This window comes from Nipponia nippon, unplaced genomic scaffold (genome assembly GCF_047370975.1).
Source record: "Nipponia nippon isolate SJK-2023a ecotype South Korea unplaced genomic scaffold, ASM4737097v1 scaffold_13, whole genome shotgun sequence".
Taxonomy (NCBI): domain Eukaryota; kingdom Metazoa; phylum Chordata; class Aves; order Pelecaniformes; family Threskiornithidae; genus Nipponia; species Nipponia nippon.
The window spans coordinates 16060466-16076012 of record NW_028262324.1 but is presented as its reverse complement, the minus strand read 5'-3'; the positions used below and the strand labels follow the sequence as shown (position 1 = coordinate 16076012).

Sequence of the window (15547 nt, the reverse complement as noted above, 5' to 3'; positions counted from 1 at the left end):
ACCGCAGGCAGGGCGCAGATACGATGCCGTTTCGTGGATCTGTATGAGCACCGCTCCCCGTGCCGCTGGGCCAGGTTCAACAAAAGACACACAGGTTTGAACGATCCCACACAAAAGGACTTTCTTCTGGGAACACCAGCAGCTAGGTTCTTTCTTGGTCGGAAACAAAGAACGGCTGCAGGCACAGGGTTTTTGCCTCAAAGCGTCCTATTTCCTTACTTCAAGGAGATGAACTTGAGTGTCCGCGAGGGAACAGCAAAGTTCCAAGGACAGCCAAGAGAGTAATAAAAAGCCGGTATTCTCAGCAAGTGCATTAAAATGGGACACGAGAGGAGGAGACTCTTAAAATAACAGATAATGGGATGAAGCAAGTTTTAATTGCTTCTATTCCTTGCGTGCGTCTTTTAAATACTGAAATACCAAGGGTTTTTTTTTTCTTGCTTGGTGCCATAGCATTATTTTTTTATGTCAAAGCTGCCACGCACAGATGGTGCCTGTGGTCCCTGACTTTCCGCAAACACACCCGTCAGCCGGGCAGATGTGCGAGGCCCAGAGCCAAGATGAAAAATAACGGGAGAACAAGGGGCAGGCTCTCATCCCCCCGATTAACGCTATCGCGGTGAAGGGCTGGGCCTGCTCTCCCTACAAGGGCCAGCGAGAAACAGGGATCTGAAAGGGGAAAACACTGCTCGATGTGTGCCCGCGCCAGAGCCCTTGCCACACTGGCGCAGGCGCGCTTGCACGCGTCCGGCACTGCAGCCTCCTCCTGGCTCTTGCCCTGGGGGGGGGTGCTCTGGTTTTTAACTCCCTGGCGTAACCTGCTCATCTTACCAGCAAGCAAGGCCACTGCAACAACCAGTGCTTCGACAGGGGCAAGGAGCTCGGCCAGGTTTGAGCACCCCTCAACTGCTCAGGGTCCAGCTGGGTGAGACCCAGGAGAGGCTCAGGTCAGATTCCAGTGTCTAAACTCTGGAGAAAGCACAAAAGCTTGAAAACAAGTGACTTCTGCCTAAACCGCTCCCTGCCCTCTGGATCATCTGCTGGCAGAACTCACAAAAATAAGAAATACCAAGAGGGAAAAGCATGACCATTCAGGTTTAATAGTGTAAAAAATAAACAGCATGTTATTTGATACACAGAAGCACCACCCCGGGCAGCAGCGGCGCTGGCAGGCACCACGCACGCCAGCAGCAGCTCCCTGCTCTGCGGTGGGTCAGCTCCTGGGGCCTGTTTGGGTCGCATGCCACGGGTTGGGATCTCCGGATCAAGCCCACTCCCCTGTCCCACGGAGCATATATGCCTTTGAAGATAATTCATGCCTTCTGCAGGACTTTAAGCTCTCCACAATCAGAGCGTTTCCTCGATGCTCAAAGGCGTTGGCTTGTTCGTAAATCCAGAGGCAGCAAGGCTGAAAGAACGCGGTGGCAGAGGGCAGTGCATCCCAACACCTGACTGCGAGCTTAGTCACGCGATCCCAAGGAACATCCTTCACACTCCAGAAAACAAAACAACAAAAAAAGAAAAAAGAGAGGGGGAAAAAAAAAAAAAAGGAGGCCCTTTGTGCATCTAAGAAATTGTTCTGAATCTGGGCTGCTGCGATGATGCTGCAGGTGCCCTGATGCAGCTCTAAACCACCATCTCCCCCACTGATCGCAAAGTTGCACAAGACTTAAGGCTTCAAATTAATTCAGCGCACAACTGGGGAGTAATTTGCTCAGATCCTGCCAGTGTGCACCAGACTAGAAAGCTGCAAGGTCAACCAACGGTCAGATACAGCTCTAGCCCTAAAAATAACCAGCCTCACTCTCTGCCGCTGCACAAGGCTGAGGACAGCTCAGCACTACCAGCCACGCGATGGCTTTCTCCTCTCTTCCCCCCGCTGCCCCCTCACTGTTGCCAGGAGAGATGTGGGGGTGCCGAGCAGCTCTCGCAAGATGCTGCTGTGGCAGATCCAGCTATGGGCTACGATTTAAAAGCGACTCAGCTCTTCTTGACATTCGACACTTCTGCCGTTACCTCCCAACCTGGCCAAAACCAGGACAAGCTGCCAGAAACCCCACCAGCTGCCTGACCGGAGGCAGCGCCGCCCATTCCTGCAGCCTCTTGTATCGAGAAGCTGCTGGTTCCCCAGAAGTGACTCAGCCTAACAAGGTGCAGGCGGACGGACAGAGCTTCCACCACCCTGCTGCCAGGTGTCATTGTTTCTGCAGATGCTTTAAAACACCGCTGGCTTGAACTTCACCCTTGTTCAGAGAAATTCTAAACCTTTCCCTGTGAAAGGGCAGGCTAAGCACAAAGGTGTGCACTATCTCGGCAGTATTTTTCCTCAGAACTGGTCAAAAATAGTTTCCTCTCAAAAACGATCCCTGTGTTCTTTGTGCAGCATTCCCGCAAGGTTAAGTGGCACCTCCACACCCCAGCGTAAGAGCAGCGCTCCGGGGCTGGCGGCGGCCCTTCCTCCCCGGCACTGCACTCTTTCCCAGAAGGAGAGCGCGGATCTGCTTTGCCCAGATCTGTCAGGACCTGCCAAAAGACCAGCGAGGCCAGGCCCTGGAGAAAGCAGCTCTGGTGAGGTGGCAGGGCTGGGGCTGCAGCAGGACCCCCTCCCCATCCTGTGCCTGCCAGCCGGGAGAGGGAGGGCGTCAGGATGCAAAACAAGGCTTTGGGACATGGGAACAGGAAACAACAGGAAGCGAGGACTTTCCCTGACAGCAGCACATCCTGACAGCGCAGCAAATCCGCGGCCTTCCCAATGAACTCACCCGCTTCAGCCCTGGGTTTGTTCTTGGCTGCCGCGCTGCACCTGATGCCTGTTAAAAGGAACAGGAGCACTCATGAAATCTGGTGTGAAGTCAACAGCCCCCAAAATACCCCCAAAGCCCTTCGGGAAATGCACCCCTCGAGAGGCTCGTAGCCCAGGCACGGGGAGCTGGACTGGACACACGCATTTCCATCCCCGTACAACATTTCTGCGTCGGGCTAGGACCAAGGCAGACGCCCAGACTAATGCTAGGTGACCCGGCTCCTTCAGGGAGCTCGAACTTACCCCATTGCCTCCATCTCCATTCTCATCTGCTTCCTCCTCTCCTCATCGATGGGATGGAGGCAGAAGATGATTATGGCAATGAGCAGCAGGCTTATTGGGACTGGGGCCATGAGAAGCTGCAGGGTGAGGATGACGGAGGGGTTGTGCATGCAGTCTCCAGCACGGTAACCTGCAAAACTAAAGAGGAGAATGGTTTTCCTGCCCCCAGGCCCACCGAGTCACCGCAGAAAGGCAAGCAGGCACCTCTGTCGCTCTCCTCTAGAGTCTGGTATCAGAGGGCCAGTTTTGGGGAATTCCCACTCCTGTCTGCTCCTCTTGCTCCCAGTAGATGTTGGAAAGGTAAATTTGGATACCCCTGTGACTCATTCCAGCATCTCCTATCAAACACTCCAGAAAACAGCAGTAGAAAGTGCCTGTGCTGGGCTGACAAAATAGGGGAGGTAGCGTTAGGGGCTTACTGCAAACCCAGTGTCGATATCCCCACGGCAAGGCCGCCTGCAAACTTGTTGAAGAAGTCATAAAACGAGTAGAAGAGAGCCTCCAGGTTGAGGCAGCTGGGGTTCCTCAGCATGAAGTCGTCCACCACATCTGGCAGCATGGACCTGGGGACAGACAGCCCCACAGACACGTCGGTGACACCCACGCCAGCACTGGCTGAACTCAGCCGCAGCCGCTCCAAGGCCTCTCCAAGCCACAGAGAGAGACAGAAACCCCTTGCAGAACCCCACGCTGGAGACCATTTTGTGCCTGTCCTCTGCCTTGGGCAAACACGGCAGAGAGCATCTTACAGAGAGGGTGCGGCAGCAGCTTCGGAGAACGAGAAGAAAAACAGCGCCTTGCGCAATGACTGGCATCCTGCTGCCGAACCCGAACGCAGACTGAACGATGCCGCGGGGGGACCGTGCCTCACATCCACGTCCCTTCCCAGTCCCACCTCCACAGGTCCCTCTGCAGCCCAAAAGCTGCTGTATTTATTGAGCAAACGGGCAGTCTTGGCACATCACGGGCAGCGCTTTCCCAATAACCTTCCCTCCTCTCTGCCTGACAAGCGCCTCGGAGGTGCCTCTGCTCACCACGGTAAAAGGTAGAGCGCAGCCATGCTGCAGCCTGCCATCATCACCAGGAAGACGAAGGCCAGGAAGTTGTGCATCACCTGGGTGATGGTCACCAGGGCTGGGATGATCAGCTACAGCGGCGAGAAGAAGAGGAGAAACAAAAGGACATGGGCTCTTTCTGCTGCTCACAGTCTGCCCCAACCGAAGGCCATGCTCCCCCCTTCATTTCAAAGCCAGAACTGCTTCTGTCCCCTCTGCAGTGCAGCGTGGAGGCCCTGGACAGGCTGACACTGGCAGCAAAACCTTCCTCGTGGGTAAAGAAGGATGGTTATGGAGGGGAATGGAGCCAAGTGGTTAAACTGGAAAGCTGGATCTGCGATGGCTGCAGCCAGTATCTGTGAGGAAGGCATCTGGAGATAGATCCTCAATGGGATTTCAGGACACGGGACGTGTGTCTGATGAGCAGGCTGTTTCCCAGCCACTGCTTCCCTCCCTCCCAGCCACTTCCTTCCCTCCCCGTGCCTCTCGCGGAGCTGGGTGGCAGAACTCGGATCCCTTGCATCAAGCATGCAAGATCCTGGAGCAGGACAGAGGCTGCAGGACGATGTTTGCGTGTGCACATGAGACTGGTGCATTGGTACAACGGCTGATCACACGCTGCTCACCAGATCTCCAGCCATGGACTCTCAGAGCCCGAGCCCTTGGGTGGGTGATGCTGCAAAAAAAAATCATTTCCCCACTGTCCCAGAGACGGTCCCTCGGCCTCCCTGCACCTCACTGCAAAGCTCTGCGAAGCCGTGGCCCCCGGACGCAAGGAAGTGCAGAGCTGCCATCAACTACTGGCTTACTCCTGGCGAGCTGCAGCGCAGAGGACACCGTGCTCAGGGCCAGCCCTAGCTGCCAGCTCTTCTCCCCGGACACCGTGAGCAGCTGGGGGCAGGGCTGTCCCCTTGCAGGGCTTGAGTCCACAACCACAGGCAAACTCACCGCCAGGCCCAGCGACACTGCTGTTTTCTTTCCAAATCTCCCCAAGAACCACTGCCAAAAGGGGATAGAGAGGGAAGCTGTGACCTGAGGAGAGAACCAAAGGGGAGTCTCAGCGATGTCCCCCAGGACTGCCAGTCTCTGCCTGGGTGACATCCTTGCTGATGGGCAGAAGCAGCAGCACGTGACTCCACGAGGCTGAGCTGCCCATGCTTAAGGGCTGGGGTGACCCAAGGATCAACCCCTCCACAAGGAAGCTCTTCCTGGGGCTCACTTACCAACATGATAAGCACTAAATGCTGAAACTTCCCAGGCAGCCCCGCGGCATGAGTACAGAAGAAGGCAAAGATCCCCTGTGTGATCTGGGAAAGCAACACGGAGACGTTCATGGCTGGGGGTCCTGAGTTCACTGTCTGGATAACTTGCCTGGACATCTCATCCCCCAGGCTCTCCTCCTGCCGCACCTGGAAGGCCAGGGATGCAAAGAGGAAGCCACACAGCAGCTGGGTGTAGGGCTTGTGTCCCACGATCATCCTCAGGCAGCTGGCAAAGGGCAGCTCGACCTTCCCCAGGGGGCTGAGGGGCCCTGAGGAGAGAGACAGCAGGGCTGGCACCAGAGCTGCCAGAGCAAATGCGAGGGGGTGGGAGGCACAGGGGACTGCGCCGCTGTGTCTGGGGTGCAGCTCAGCTGGGTGAGGAGCTCTCGGAGTCTGACGTCTCAGGACAGAGACAACAGCTACAGGCTGGATTTTGCCGCTTTACGCTGCGTGCTCAGGCTGGCCTGCGTAGCTCTGCAGGCTGCGTGTTGGTGAGACCTGCTCAGGGTGAAGCAGTGAGCTGCAGACCCTGTCCCAGGCCCACGGCTCCCTGCAGGAGCTCCCCGGCAGCCGGAGCCTTCCTTCCTCCGGAGCATCTCCCCTCTCCTTTGCGGGAGCAAGATGCTGCCAGCGCAAACCAAGGAGGGTCTCAGCATCCGAGTGTGCGTGTGTTCGTGAGCCCTGCACCCAGAGAGCCACCCCCCACATAGGAGCTCAGCTCCCTCTGCCTCACACCTTCCTCTGCAACCCCATCCTCACCATCCATTGCCGCTGGGCACCCTCCAGACTGGATCTAAATGGACCTTACCGGGCTGCTCCCTGACTCCAAGGATGAGAACCAAACAGGACAGGCAATAGATTGAGCCCAGGACCACGGATGCAAATACATAGGCCCTACGCTGGAAAACGAGAGACAGCATACAGTGACAACGCGGGTACCACGCGCAGAGCTGGCGCACGGCCAGCAGTGCCGGCCCCAGAGCTTACAGGAGGAGCAGGGGGCAAACGGGCCAGTCCTTACCGTGTTCTCCAGAGAGTCCGTGAGGCCATAGGTACTGCTGTTGGGCAGGGTCTCCTTTGACACGTAACAGCCGTTCATCATGCGGGCATGGTAACTGCCCACAATCTGCCCCTGGATTCCTGACCCAAGGAGCGTGCTGAACACCTCCATCCCCATTCCTGCCAGGACGACCAGGGGAGAAGCCTCAGTCCACTCCCTGGCTGATGGGACACATCCCTCGGGTAAGAGACCAGCTTTGGGAGTGGAATTGGAGGCACCAACATCCAGAGCTGCCTCAGAAGAAGAGACCTGCTCTGATTTTTGTCCCTTGGCTCCAGCAGTAAACGCTCTAATGTTTGGAATCAATAAATCTGGGCCCTGAGTCCCCTAGGGATGCTACAGATCTAAGAAATGTTTCTGCAGGTAAATTCTTTGCAGAAGATGACTGGTTTTATCCCTGTTTTCATATCCCTGGTTTATCCCATCCACTCTGCAGCCTGATCAAAGCCAGAGGAACTTATTCACCTCTTCTCTGGGGAGGGTTTCCCAGGAACGCAGGCAGCCGGGGGTTGTAGGGGCACAGACACTTACTGTAGGCTGTGGCTGAGTCACGGTCTCTCTGGGTTCCTCCCAGGAACATCGTCAGGGAAGAGTACGGCACGTGGTGGCACTAGGGAGAGCACAGTTCAACCACAGCTCCAGCTGCTGCTTCCCTGGTTTGCTGGTCACGACCCCCCTCGTCCCTACACACAGCAGATAATGCTGCCTTCTGTGCCACCCTTGCACGCAGGTGCCTTCTCACCCCCTTCTTCTGTGACTTGTTCTCTTCCCACAAACCAGCGATGGAGAAGTTCACATCACCATGTACAGGCAGCCCAGCCGAATCCCCAGCATTAAAATGCACCGCTCCATCTCGCCATCCCTGCGGGGATGGTCTGCAGCGTCCTGCAGCCCTCACTGCTCCCCAGCTCGACCTCTCCCAGGCTCCGCTCCAGGCCCCTTCCTGGAGAGGCTGGGACTCCCCAGCTGCCCGTGTCCCCCTTCCTTGCCGTATAGGATGACGTGTAAAAGAGTCAGCCCCAGGCACCATGTTCCTTACAGTCATGCAAGTCTGGAAGAAGCTGTACATGAACAGGTGCCACAGGAATTTCAGGGAGGCGGGGGTGGCATCCGAGAGGGTGAACCACATCATACAGTAGCAGAGCACCCCGAATGGCATGGCGCATGCAATCCTGGGGAGGAAGCAGAGCCGGTCAGACGTGACCTTCAGATAAGGTGGTCACACTTCTCATTGCATAAGCTGAGCTACGCTGCACGGCCTCTTCCCTAGCTTCCAAACCACAGCCCAGCTACTGCACAACCAAGATCGGCGAGAGGAAGCAGCTTTGCCCGAGTGAGTGTCCGTCAGTCAGGCTGGGGGCGCTAAACAAACGGTGAGAGAAAAAGCAACCTCTGAGTTGTCCAACATTTCTTATTCTGTTGCTCAACTGCTTCAAGTCCTTGCCCTGCAGCAGAACCCTGGAGGCAGCGGTAACCCTCTATGTGCAAGATCTGCTTGCGGTTAGAGCCTGGTGGAGAGCTGCTGGCACAGCCGACTACCAACCTCCGTACATGCCACCACAGAGGACTTTCCAAGCACTGAACCCCCAGCCTCGAAAATGTGAGGCCCCAGGGAAAGAGCAAATGTACAAGTTTGCAGTACGCTCCTCCTCTCTCACTGCAATGACATATGGACCCCACTGCAAGTTACATTATCTTTAGTGTCCTTGTGATGGTTTTGTAATTCTCTGTAAGCCGCAGTGACATTAAACTCCCAGTGAGGTGCCCCAGCTACCTCTGTGCGCTAGCGCTGAAGGAATTGAAGCCCAGCAAAGACCCTCCTGAGGCTCCAGCCCAGACACTCACCATGGGACCAGCTTGCCATGTTTTCTCCTCGGGCTTTTGCTGACCAGGAAGCCAATAGCAGGGTCAGTAACTGCATCCCAGGCTCTTCCAAGGAAAATGATCAAAGAGGCATGGAATGGCTCCAGCTGGGGGGAAATGGAAACCACAGCTCGAAAGGGAAAGACGTCCTGGCGAAAGGCTGCAAGCAGGCAGCATGATGCAGCTCGCTCTAGCCAACGTTTCATCTGCAGCCCCTGGAGAGCACTCCCAAGCGTTGAAACGGCCCAGAAACATCTCCCGCACGCCATCATTGCCCACCAGCAATATCTACATGATGCAATTTTGATCCAGTTTGAATGCCTAATGCCGATGAGCATTTCCAAGGGCTTTGGCCACCCACCGAACTCTACCTTGCCCCAATCTGCTGAGCTTATGCTAAGCCCCTTTGCAGATAACCCCATCTCACGTGGCCACTCACCTGCACAACATCCAATAGGAAGATTTGAAGGAAAAACCCAAGGGCGTTGCCTGTCATCTGGTAGGGAATGCCCCCAACAGCATAGCAAACCTTTCTGCAGAGCGGCAGTCCTGGCTTCTCCTGCAGCCGAGACACCAGGGAACAAGCCCACCTGAGAAATGATACGCACCTCTGCCTGACAGCTAACCTCCAGCCACTGCTTATCCCATCCGCTGGGTTCTCCGAGGCCCATTTAAACCCTGAGTCATGTCCTAACCCCCCACGCACCCACCCACGACACACATACCTGTCCTTCGGCTGGACATCACTCCACCTGATAGCCACACGCAAGGTTGACGTGGCAGCTGGGGTGCTGTAGGGTGCTTCCCCATCTGCTGGCAATTGTGGTGGGTCAGGGCGCAGTGCCTCCCGCGCACGGCCTGCCCTCGGGCAGCAGCCTGCCTCGTCAGATCCCGCTCAGCAGAGGTTCATACTCTTCATAAGCCTTCAGGGTCCCTTGCGCAGCCTCCCTGAGGGGCTGGGCAGGCCACCGGCCTCCCTCCTCGCTCCAGGCCACCAGCCCACATCCGCTCCTCGACCAGCCAAAGCCAAGAGCTGATCAGGGGACATCTGTCTCATTTGCTTGTCTTGGGCTTGTCTTGTCACCAGGGCCACATCCCTGGTGTTTCACCTCGATTCTCCTCAGAGGCATGTTTGCATGAGATCACAGACTGCTAACGTAAATGAAATACATATCTAACGCCAGACGCAGAGCTATCTGCTGAGCCGGTCTAACATTGTCCTTTCCTGTTCTATTGAGCTACAATCCAGTGGTTCAAGTTCTTTAATATTAAAAAGTACAAATTGCATCAGGCTTAAAGTGACTGTAACGGAGGCAGTCCGAGGAGAGAGACTGCAAAGGACAGAGCCCAGGGGATTTCCTTAGATCAACAGGGAAAGCACAAGGAACGGTTCAGCGTGCAGGAAAAGGGCTGATGGCAAAGCCTCTATTTTATTTGGATGCGGTTAGCTTCAGTAAATACCGTACCAAGCCTCAAGTATCTGGCAAGTTCCCAGAGGCAACCTACAGCACTGACTTCCTCCCAGCCCCAAAATGAACTTGCTGTCTACCACGATACATCTCTGCATCACCCGAGGCCAGGAGTATACTGCAGGCTCCAGGCTGAGACCACATAGAAAGCAGACGGCCCATTCGGGCTCGGCTTTCCGCTTGGCTGAAGCGGCGCGCGGCTGCAGCCGCAGCTCGACTCTGCTATGAGCAGACCATTGCTAAAGGCCATTTCTGCTGGGATAGGGCGAGCAGCAGTGGGGTCGCAGTGCAGGTGCCTGGAGCCCAGGGCTGACCTCCCATCTCAGCGCAGGCTGCCTTGGATGATGCTCGGGGCTAACGCGGTCAGCAGCGACTCGGGTTCCTGCTCTACACCACCACGTTTTGGCTTTCCCGATCACCGAGCAGCTCCAGCGCAGCTCAGAGTGCAGCAGGCAGCCTGCACCCAAAAAATAGACAGCCCTTTCTGGAAAGATGTGGAAGGCTCCCCTGCCCGCGCAGATGGCCATCCCAGGCGACAGGCCTGCTCCAGACATGGCTATAAAAGGCTGTGAGCTCCTCCAGCAAGAGCTCTGCAGAAGAGCAGAGAGGAGGGCTGAACGCTTGGCACGGGGCAGCTGTGCAAGAGGCTGGGCTGAGGGACGGACTGCAGGGTCACATCAGCAGCTGGGTAACAGGGGAATCAAGTCAGGGATCGCTTCGAATTCCCACTGGCCCTCATTTCTGGTGGGGCGAGGGGGCAACCTGCCGGTTCCCCGGCCTGTTTGGGCTGGAGATGGCTTGCTGTGCCGCTAACGTCAGTCACGCTGACAGCCACCCTTGAGGGATGACAGGCCTTCGTTGTAACAGTACGAGGGAGCAGCTCCCGAGAACACAGGCACAATCCCAAAAAGCAGCATTCCAGAAGGCACTGAGCGCGTTTCCCTCACGCAGCGATTAGCGATAACTCCTCCACAGCCCACACCGTGGAAAAAACACTAATGGTGCTGTGCCTGCCAGGCTGGAGGGCGCAGCCTCTTCCTGCACACCCCGGGGAGCAGAGCGCCCGCTCTCCCCGTGCCAGGTAACCTCAGCAGCCTGCTCGTGCCTCTCAGCTTGTCGTCCCAGTTTACTTTCTGCCTTTTACAGCACACAGCGAGAGTCAGGTCCCTTGTATTTCAAATTGCAGACCAACCTTGTACCCGCAGGGATGGCTGAAGCATTAGGCTTGCACCACCGCTGCAGAGCACTTACTCATACAACATCTCGTTTCCACAGCAGTTCTGTTTCTAAAATTACAAAGGCATTTCTCTCGGCTGTAGGGTTTTGTGGCAGCTTTTGTTCCCTTTATGCTCTCAGCAGGTAGGACAGCGCTCCGCACGTCTCTGCCCATTTCATTTGAAAGTCAGCAACAACAACAAAACGCGGAGCCTTGGTTTAACAATGTGTTCTCGAGCTTGAGTCATAAACACTTCGAAACACCCCCACAGCCTGCGGCTGCTCGATCCGGGTAGGCTCTGCGTGGGTGTGCGCACTCACGAGGGTTAGCGTGCACGTGTGAAAGGCATTTCTGCCTGCGAGAAAGAAGCACCCTGGGATACTGATCTTACCTCTCTCTGGACCACTCTTCCCTGTGGGAGAGCTCCTTCTAGGGTTACACTGTGCGGCTCGGCATCTTCGTGACCACCTGGAAGCATGACTGCAGGCACGACCGTGTCCTTCAGCGGCATGTGGTGGGGAAGCAGGAGCTTCCTCGTCCAGGGTGAGGAAGAAGTTGCCTTGTATGTCAAAGAGCGCACCGCAGGCGCAGATCGGAGCTGGATGGAGCTTTGACAAGTGAAGATACATCTGCGGAGCCCCAGGAGGAGCTGATGGAGGGGAAATGACTGGCTCTGAGGGAGGAGCGTGGCCAGACCCTGCCCATGGAGGCAGGAAGCCTGGTAGGGCTGTGAAGTGCAGCACGAACTCAGGGCACTATATCTCCCACACTCTCTGCAGTGAAATGGAGAAATCTGGTGCTCTTCAAAGGTCAAGCTGGGTCCAGTCATTCCTCCCCACCCCAGGGCTGCTGCCTCACTGAGATCTTAGAGGTGCGGAGAAAAAGTCCCTTGCCTGAGCTCCAGACCACCACGAGCCACCCCAGGACTCCTGCCTCAGCACCAGTGACCACCAGCTCCAAAGAACCAGCGTCGGAAGCCCAGAGCGGGCAACCAAAGAGGCTGGAGCAGGCAGGGAGAGGGCAGCGGGAACAGGCATGTTCTCACCCCGGGTCACGCCCCGACAAAGCCCCTCTCTCCCAAGGCCGTCCAGGAAGACCCAGCTCCGGCTCCTTATTCAGGGCTGTGGGAACCCACTGCCCCTTTGCTTTGCCCTCTCCTTAACGGGTGCAAGGTGTTGGTGCTGCCCTGGCCCAGGACAACGTCACCGAGAGTAGGAGGCGTGGGATACATTTTCCTTTCTCTATTAAGCGAGATCTGCAATTATCAACCTCTTTCAGTCTGTGAGCTCCTGAGAGATCTCCCACAGCAATGCAGACCCCACACATATGTCTGAGCCTGCTGACAAGAAACGTGCTTTTCTTACTCCCCTTCCACAGACCCCTCATCGCCCATAGAGCCCAGCGGTCTCGGCAACACAAACCAAAGATTACTCCTACATTATGAGCAGTAGGAGCCCAGTTACTCAGCGCTGGCTGTGTGGGAGCAGCCGAGTTCCCAAGGCAGCGGTGCTCACAGCACGCAGCCAGACGCTGTTACGAGCACTTGGCAAAGCAAAGGCGGAGGGAGAAATCGGCTTCAGAGGACAGAAGGCACACAGTGAAAGGCTGGCAGGAAAGGGATGGCACTGCCGCTCTGCCCGGTAATCATCTGCTTGGCACGTCTAGTCTCATCAGGCAGCTCTTCAAGAACAGGCTTCTCCAGCTAGATCAAACAGCTCCAAGACTGAACTTAGATGCAGCAGCTGGGGCAGAAGAACGCGGGCGAAACCCTCTCCCTGCTCTCCTCCCAGGTTATCAAGAGCCACGGGGAGTGTTCAATCCGTGTTAGGGTCTCTGTACCACCACCCGTACCCACGGGGAATGCAAGCAGCCATTCCGCGAGGTTCATCACGACGCTGTTAGAAAAACATGTTGTCTTCAGCTCAGCCTTCCCTTGTCCAGTGGGGGTTAATCTGAAAAACTTGAATTTCGCAGGCTGAGTCAGAGCTTGGTTAATAAGCCACAGTACAACTGAGTCAGCGGCATCTCTCTTCGCTGCTATTTTACTGACATCCCAGATAACAAATATCACTTATGCTGGACCACAGCCAGTGCAGCGGGAGCCAAATCCCTGTCTCCCACCAGCATATCTAAGCATACATCTCTATAAGAAAGCAAAATACATCTCTCCCCACCCAAGAGGAAAGGGGAAACTCAAAAGGAAATATAAAAACCTGATTTTTTTTTTTCTAGGCCATTTTGTACCCACTCACCACACACAGTTACATTTGGACAGACACAAGGTACCTTTGGAAATTGTACTCAGCACTTAATCCTCTGGCTCTTTGGCACTCATTTACTCTCCAGGTGCAAATAGCTGCATTTTCTGCTCACAGACTAGAAAGCCAACAGATGACCAACAGTTACCTCCCAGAGCAGCTCTCGCTCCCTGGCTGGTTCAGTGCACAATTATCTTCGACACAGGACAGCTTTATTTCTGCTCTGCTCAGATCCTCCCGAAGCCTTTTGTCATGTTGCTCAGCGCCGTACAGAAGGCAGCATCACCCGGTGGGTCCAGACAGGGTGTCACGATGGCCAGCGCAGCACGGGGAGCTTTCCACCCGTCTCTGCGCAAGCGCGGGGTTCAGCTTTGTGCCGGAAAGGCAGGTTGCGGCGAAAAGCACCGATATCGCTGTTAATCGCTGCTTTACACTGGGCTACTTGCTGCAAGCAATGAGCTTTCTAATAACGTCGTGTGCCAAGGCCTGAAATCTAACCCAAGCAGCTCGCCGTACACTGCACACACCAAGAGTCTGGAGCGAAAGGACAATGCCTCTTCCATCGCTACGCTGCTATCAGAGGCTTAGAAATGGGTTTTGAAGGAACAGGGAAAGCACTTGGCAACGCTGCAGCTACACCCATTTTTCTGTTGCACACTCAGCAAAAGGCTCAGAGAAGCCAAAGCTCTGCAGTTTAAGAAACAAGGTCATGTTGGAGTTTGCTCACTGCAAAGGGAAGGTCCCTTCCCCAGAACCCCCTTCTCCACTGCAGAAGCACGCGATCTTATCTCTCAAGGCAGCCCAGGGCCCAGGAACGCATGACACAGATGACTCCAATCCAAGCCATGCTAGCTGAACGGCTTTTCGCAGGGTACTATGACCTGGAGATGGGCTGCTCAGGCAGGAGAGCCCCATTGGGGGAAAAAAAAAAAAGGCTAAAGCCAGCAAATGGGAATTTTTTGGCACAGAAGCAAGTGGCAGCATTTGGATACATTCCACTAGCAAGTTCTCCAAAGGTTTACCCCTCCCTTGGCTGCTTTAAGCAGGGCCAGCGGCTTTCACGTTCCCCTTGGCACAGCTTCACTCTCTTGGTGGAACCGGAGTCATGACTTCAAGAGCCACCGCGATGGATGAGAAAGGAGAAGAAGAGCTGTTGCTACTGTAGGCCTCATAAGCCAGTAAAGAGTTAATCTAATGAGGAGTCATGAAAGGTACCTGAGTAAATAAGAACATCTGGAATCTATTCAAGAACTCCCAGCGCTGGGACAGACAGGCTCGGTGCAGACAAGACAGAACAGCAAATAAGATAAGCGTTTAGGAATGTAGTAAATAAGTCAGAAAATGATAAATTAGTAAATTGAGAGGTGCTTGACACAGGAGCGGTTCAGCTGCCAGAGATGTGGGCCTATTGCATAATTAGGATTCTACTGCTCTCTGTGGAAGTGTGTAACTGAGAAACGTGGGACTCGGTTCAAAAAACTTTTGCTAACAGGTAACTAGAAAGGTTTTCTCTTCCCGTTTCTGTTGAACTCAGCTGGATGCCTGCTGACAGCCAGCCCGATCACCCGGCCAGCAGCTGCAATGAGCTGCCACCTTGGTTTCGACGGTGTGCCTTTGCTTACTGGTGCCACCAGTGTTGCTGTAGGAGCCCCGTTAGCACCTTGGCAGCAGCCAACATATGGAAGTCCCCAGGCAGCCTGCAGCGACGCAGCTCCGCCAGCTCCCAGAGCCGCTCGCCGCCCTCGTGCTGGCTGCGTGCGGTTGTGCCACGTGGTGCAGCACGTGCATTATTTACCAGAGCAAGGAGGAGACTTGCAGCTGAACTCCCAGCAGACGTCAACTGCCTTCAGGCTTTTCTCCTTCGTAAAGTAAAGTGAAACTGCCTAAAACTCACGGCGAAAGCTGGCAGGGCGATCTCTCCTCGTTAGCAAGGACTGCGGGTGAGGAGACCCAGCTCTGCACGATTCGGCGAGTGTGCGTGCAATGGCTAATTCCCTTCTCCCCAGGGAAGGGGCGCGTACGTTCGTCGCCGCTGTGCCTGAAGGACAGAAGCACGCACCTCGGAGAGGTCTGGGCTGAGACTCGAAGCGCGAGAGGAGCTGAAAGGCTTTTCTTTCGCCGGGGAGGCGGCTGGGTCGCCAGGAAAGCAAACCTGGCAGCAGGCACGGCTGAGAACTGCGGGCTGCGGCCTCCCGGCTCTGCCTCGGGTGACTGCCAGACACCCTTCCTCGCATGATGCCAGGTGTTTACCACACAAGTGCCAATGGAAACCCACAACC

The 15547-nt window shown here is 55.5% G+C and overlaps 1 protein-coding gene across 8 annotated transcripts; it reads right to left on the bottom strand.

The window, feature by feature from the left end:
* Positions 1 to 1072: 1072 nt before the first annotated feature.
* On the bottom strand, positions 1073 to 14069 carry LOC104020050 (sodium-dependent lysophosphatidylcholine symporter 1-like). 8 transcript variants are annotated; one of them, XM_087750260.1, is made up of 15 exons: positions 13297 to 14069; positions 8765 to 8884; positions 8308 to 8432; positions 7502 to 7634; positions 6994 to 7072; positions 6424 to 6581; positions 6211 to 6301; positions 5550 to 5671; positions 5364 to 5447; positions 5089 to 5172; positions 4120 to 4232; positions 3505 to 3648; positions 3047 to 3223; positions 2763 to 2810; positions 1073 to 1493 (listed from the first exon to the last, which is right to left on the bottom strand). In XM_087750260.1, the coding sequence occupies exons 2-14, from the start codon at positions 8819 to 8821 to the stop codon at positions 2768 to 2770; spliced, it is 1410 nt and encodes a 469-aa protein (XP_087606386.1). In that variant the 5' UTR covers positions 8822 to 8884; positions 13297 to 14069; the 3' UTR covers positions 1073 to 1493; positions 2763 to 2767. The 8 variants fall into 8 exon arrangements, with proteins under 8 accessions (XP_087606386.1, XP_087606383.1, XP_087606387.1 ...); XM_087750257.1 differs by lacking the exon at positions 13297 to 14069 and adding an exon at positions 11402 to 11534; XM_087750261.1 differs by lacking the exon at positions 13297 to 14069 and adding an exon at positions 9051 to 11389.
* Between the last annotated feature and the right edge of the window lie 1478 nt (positions 14070 to 15547).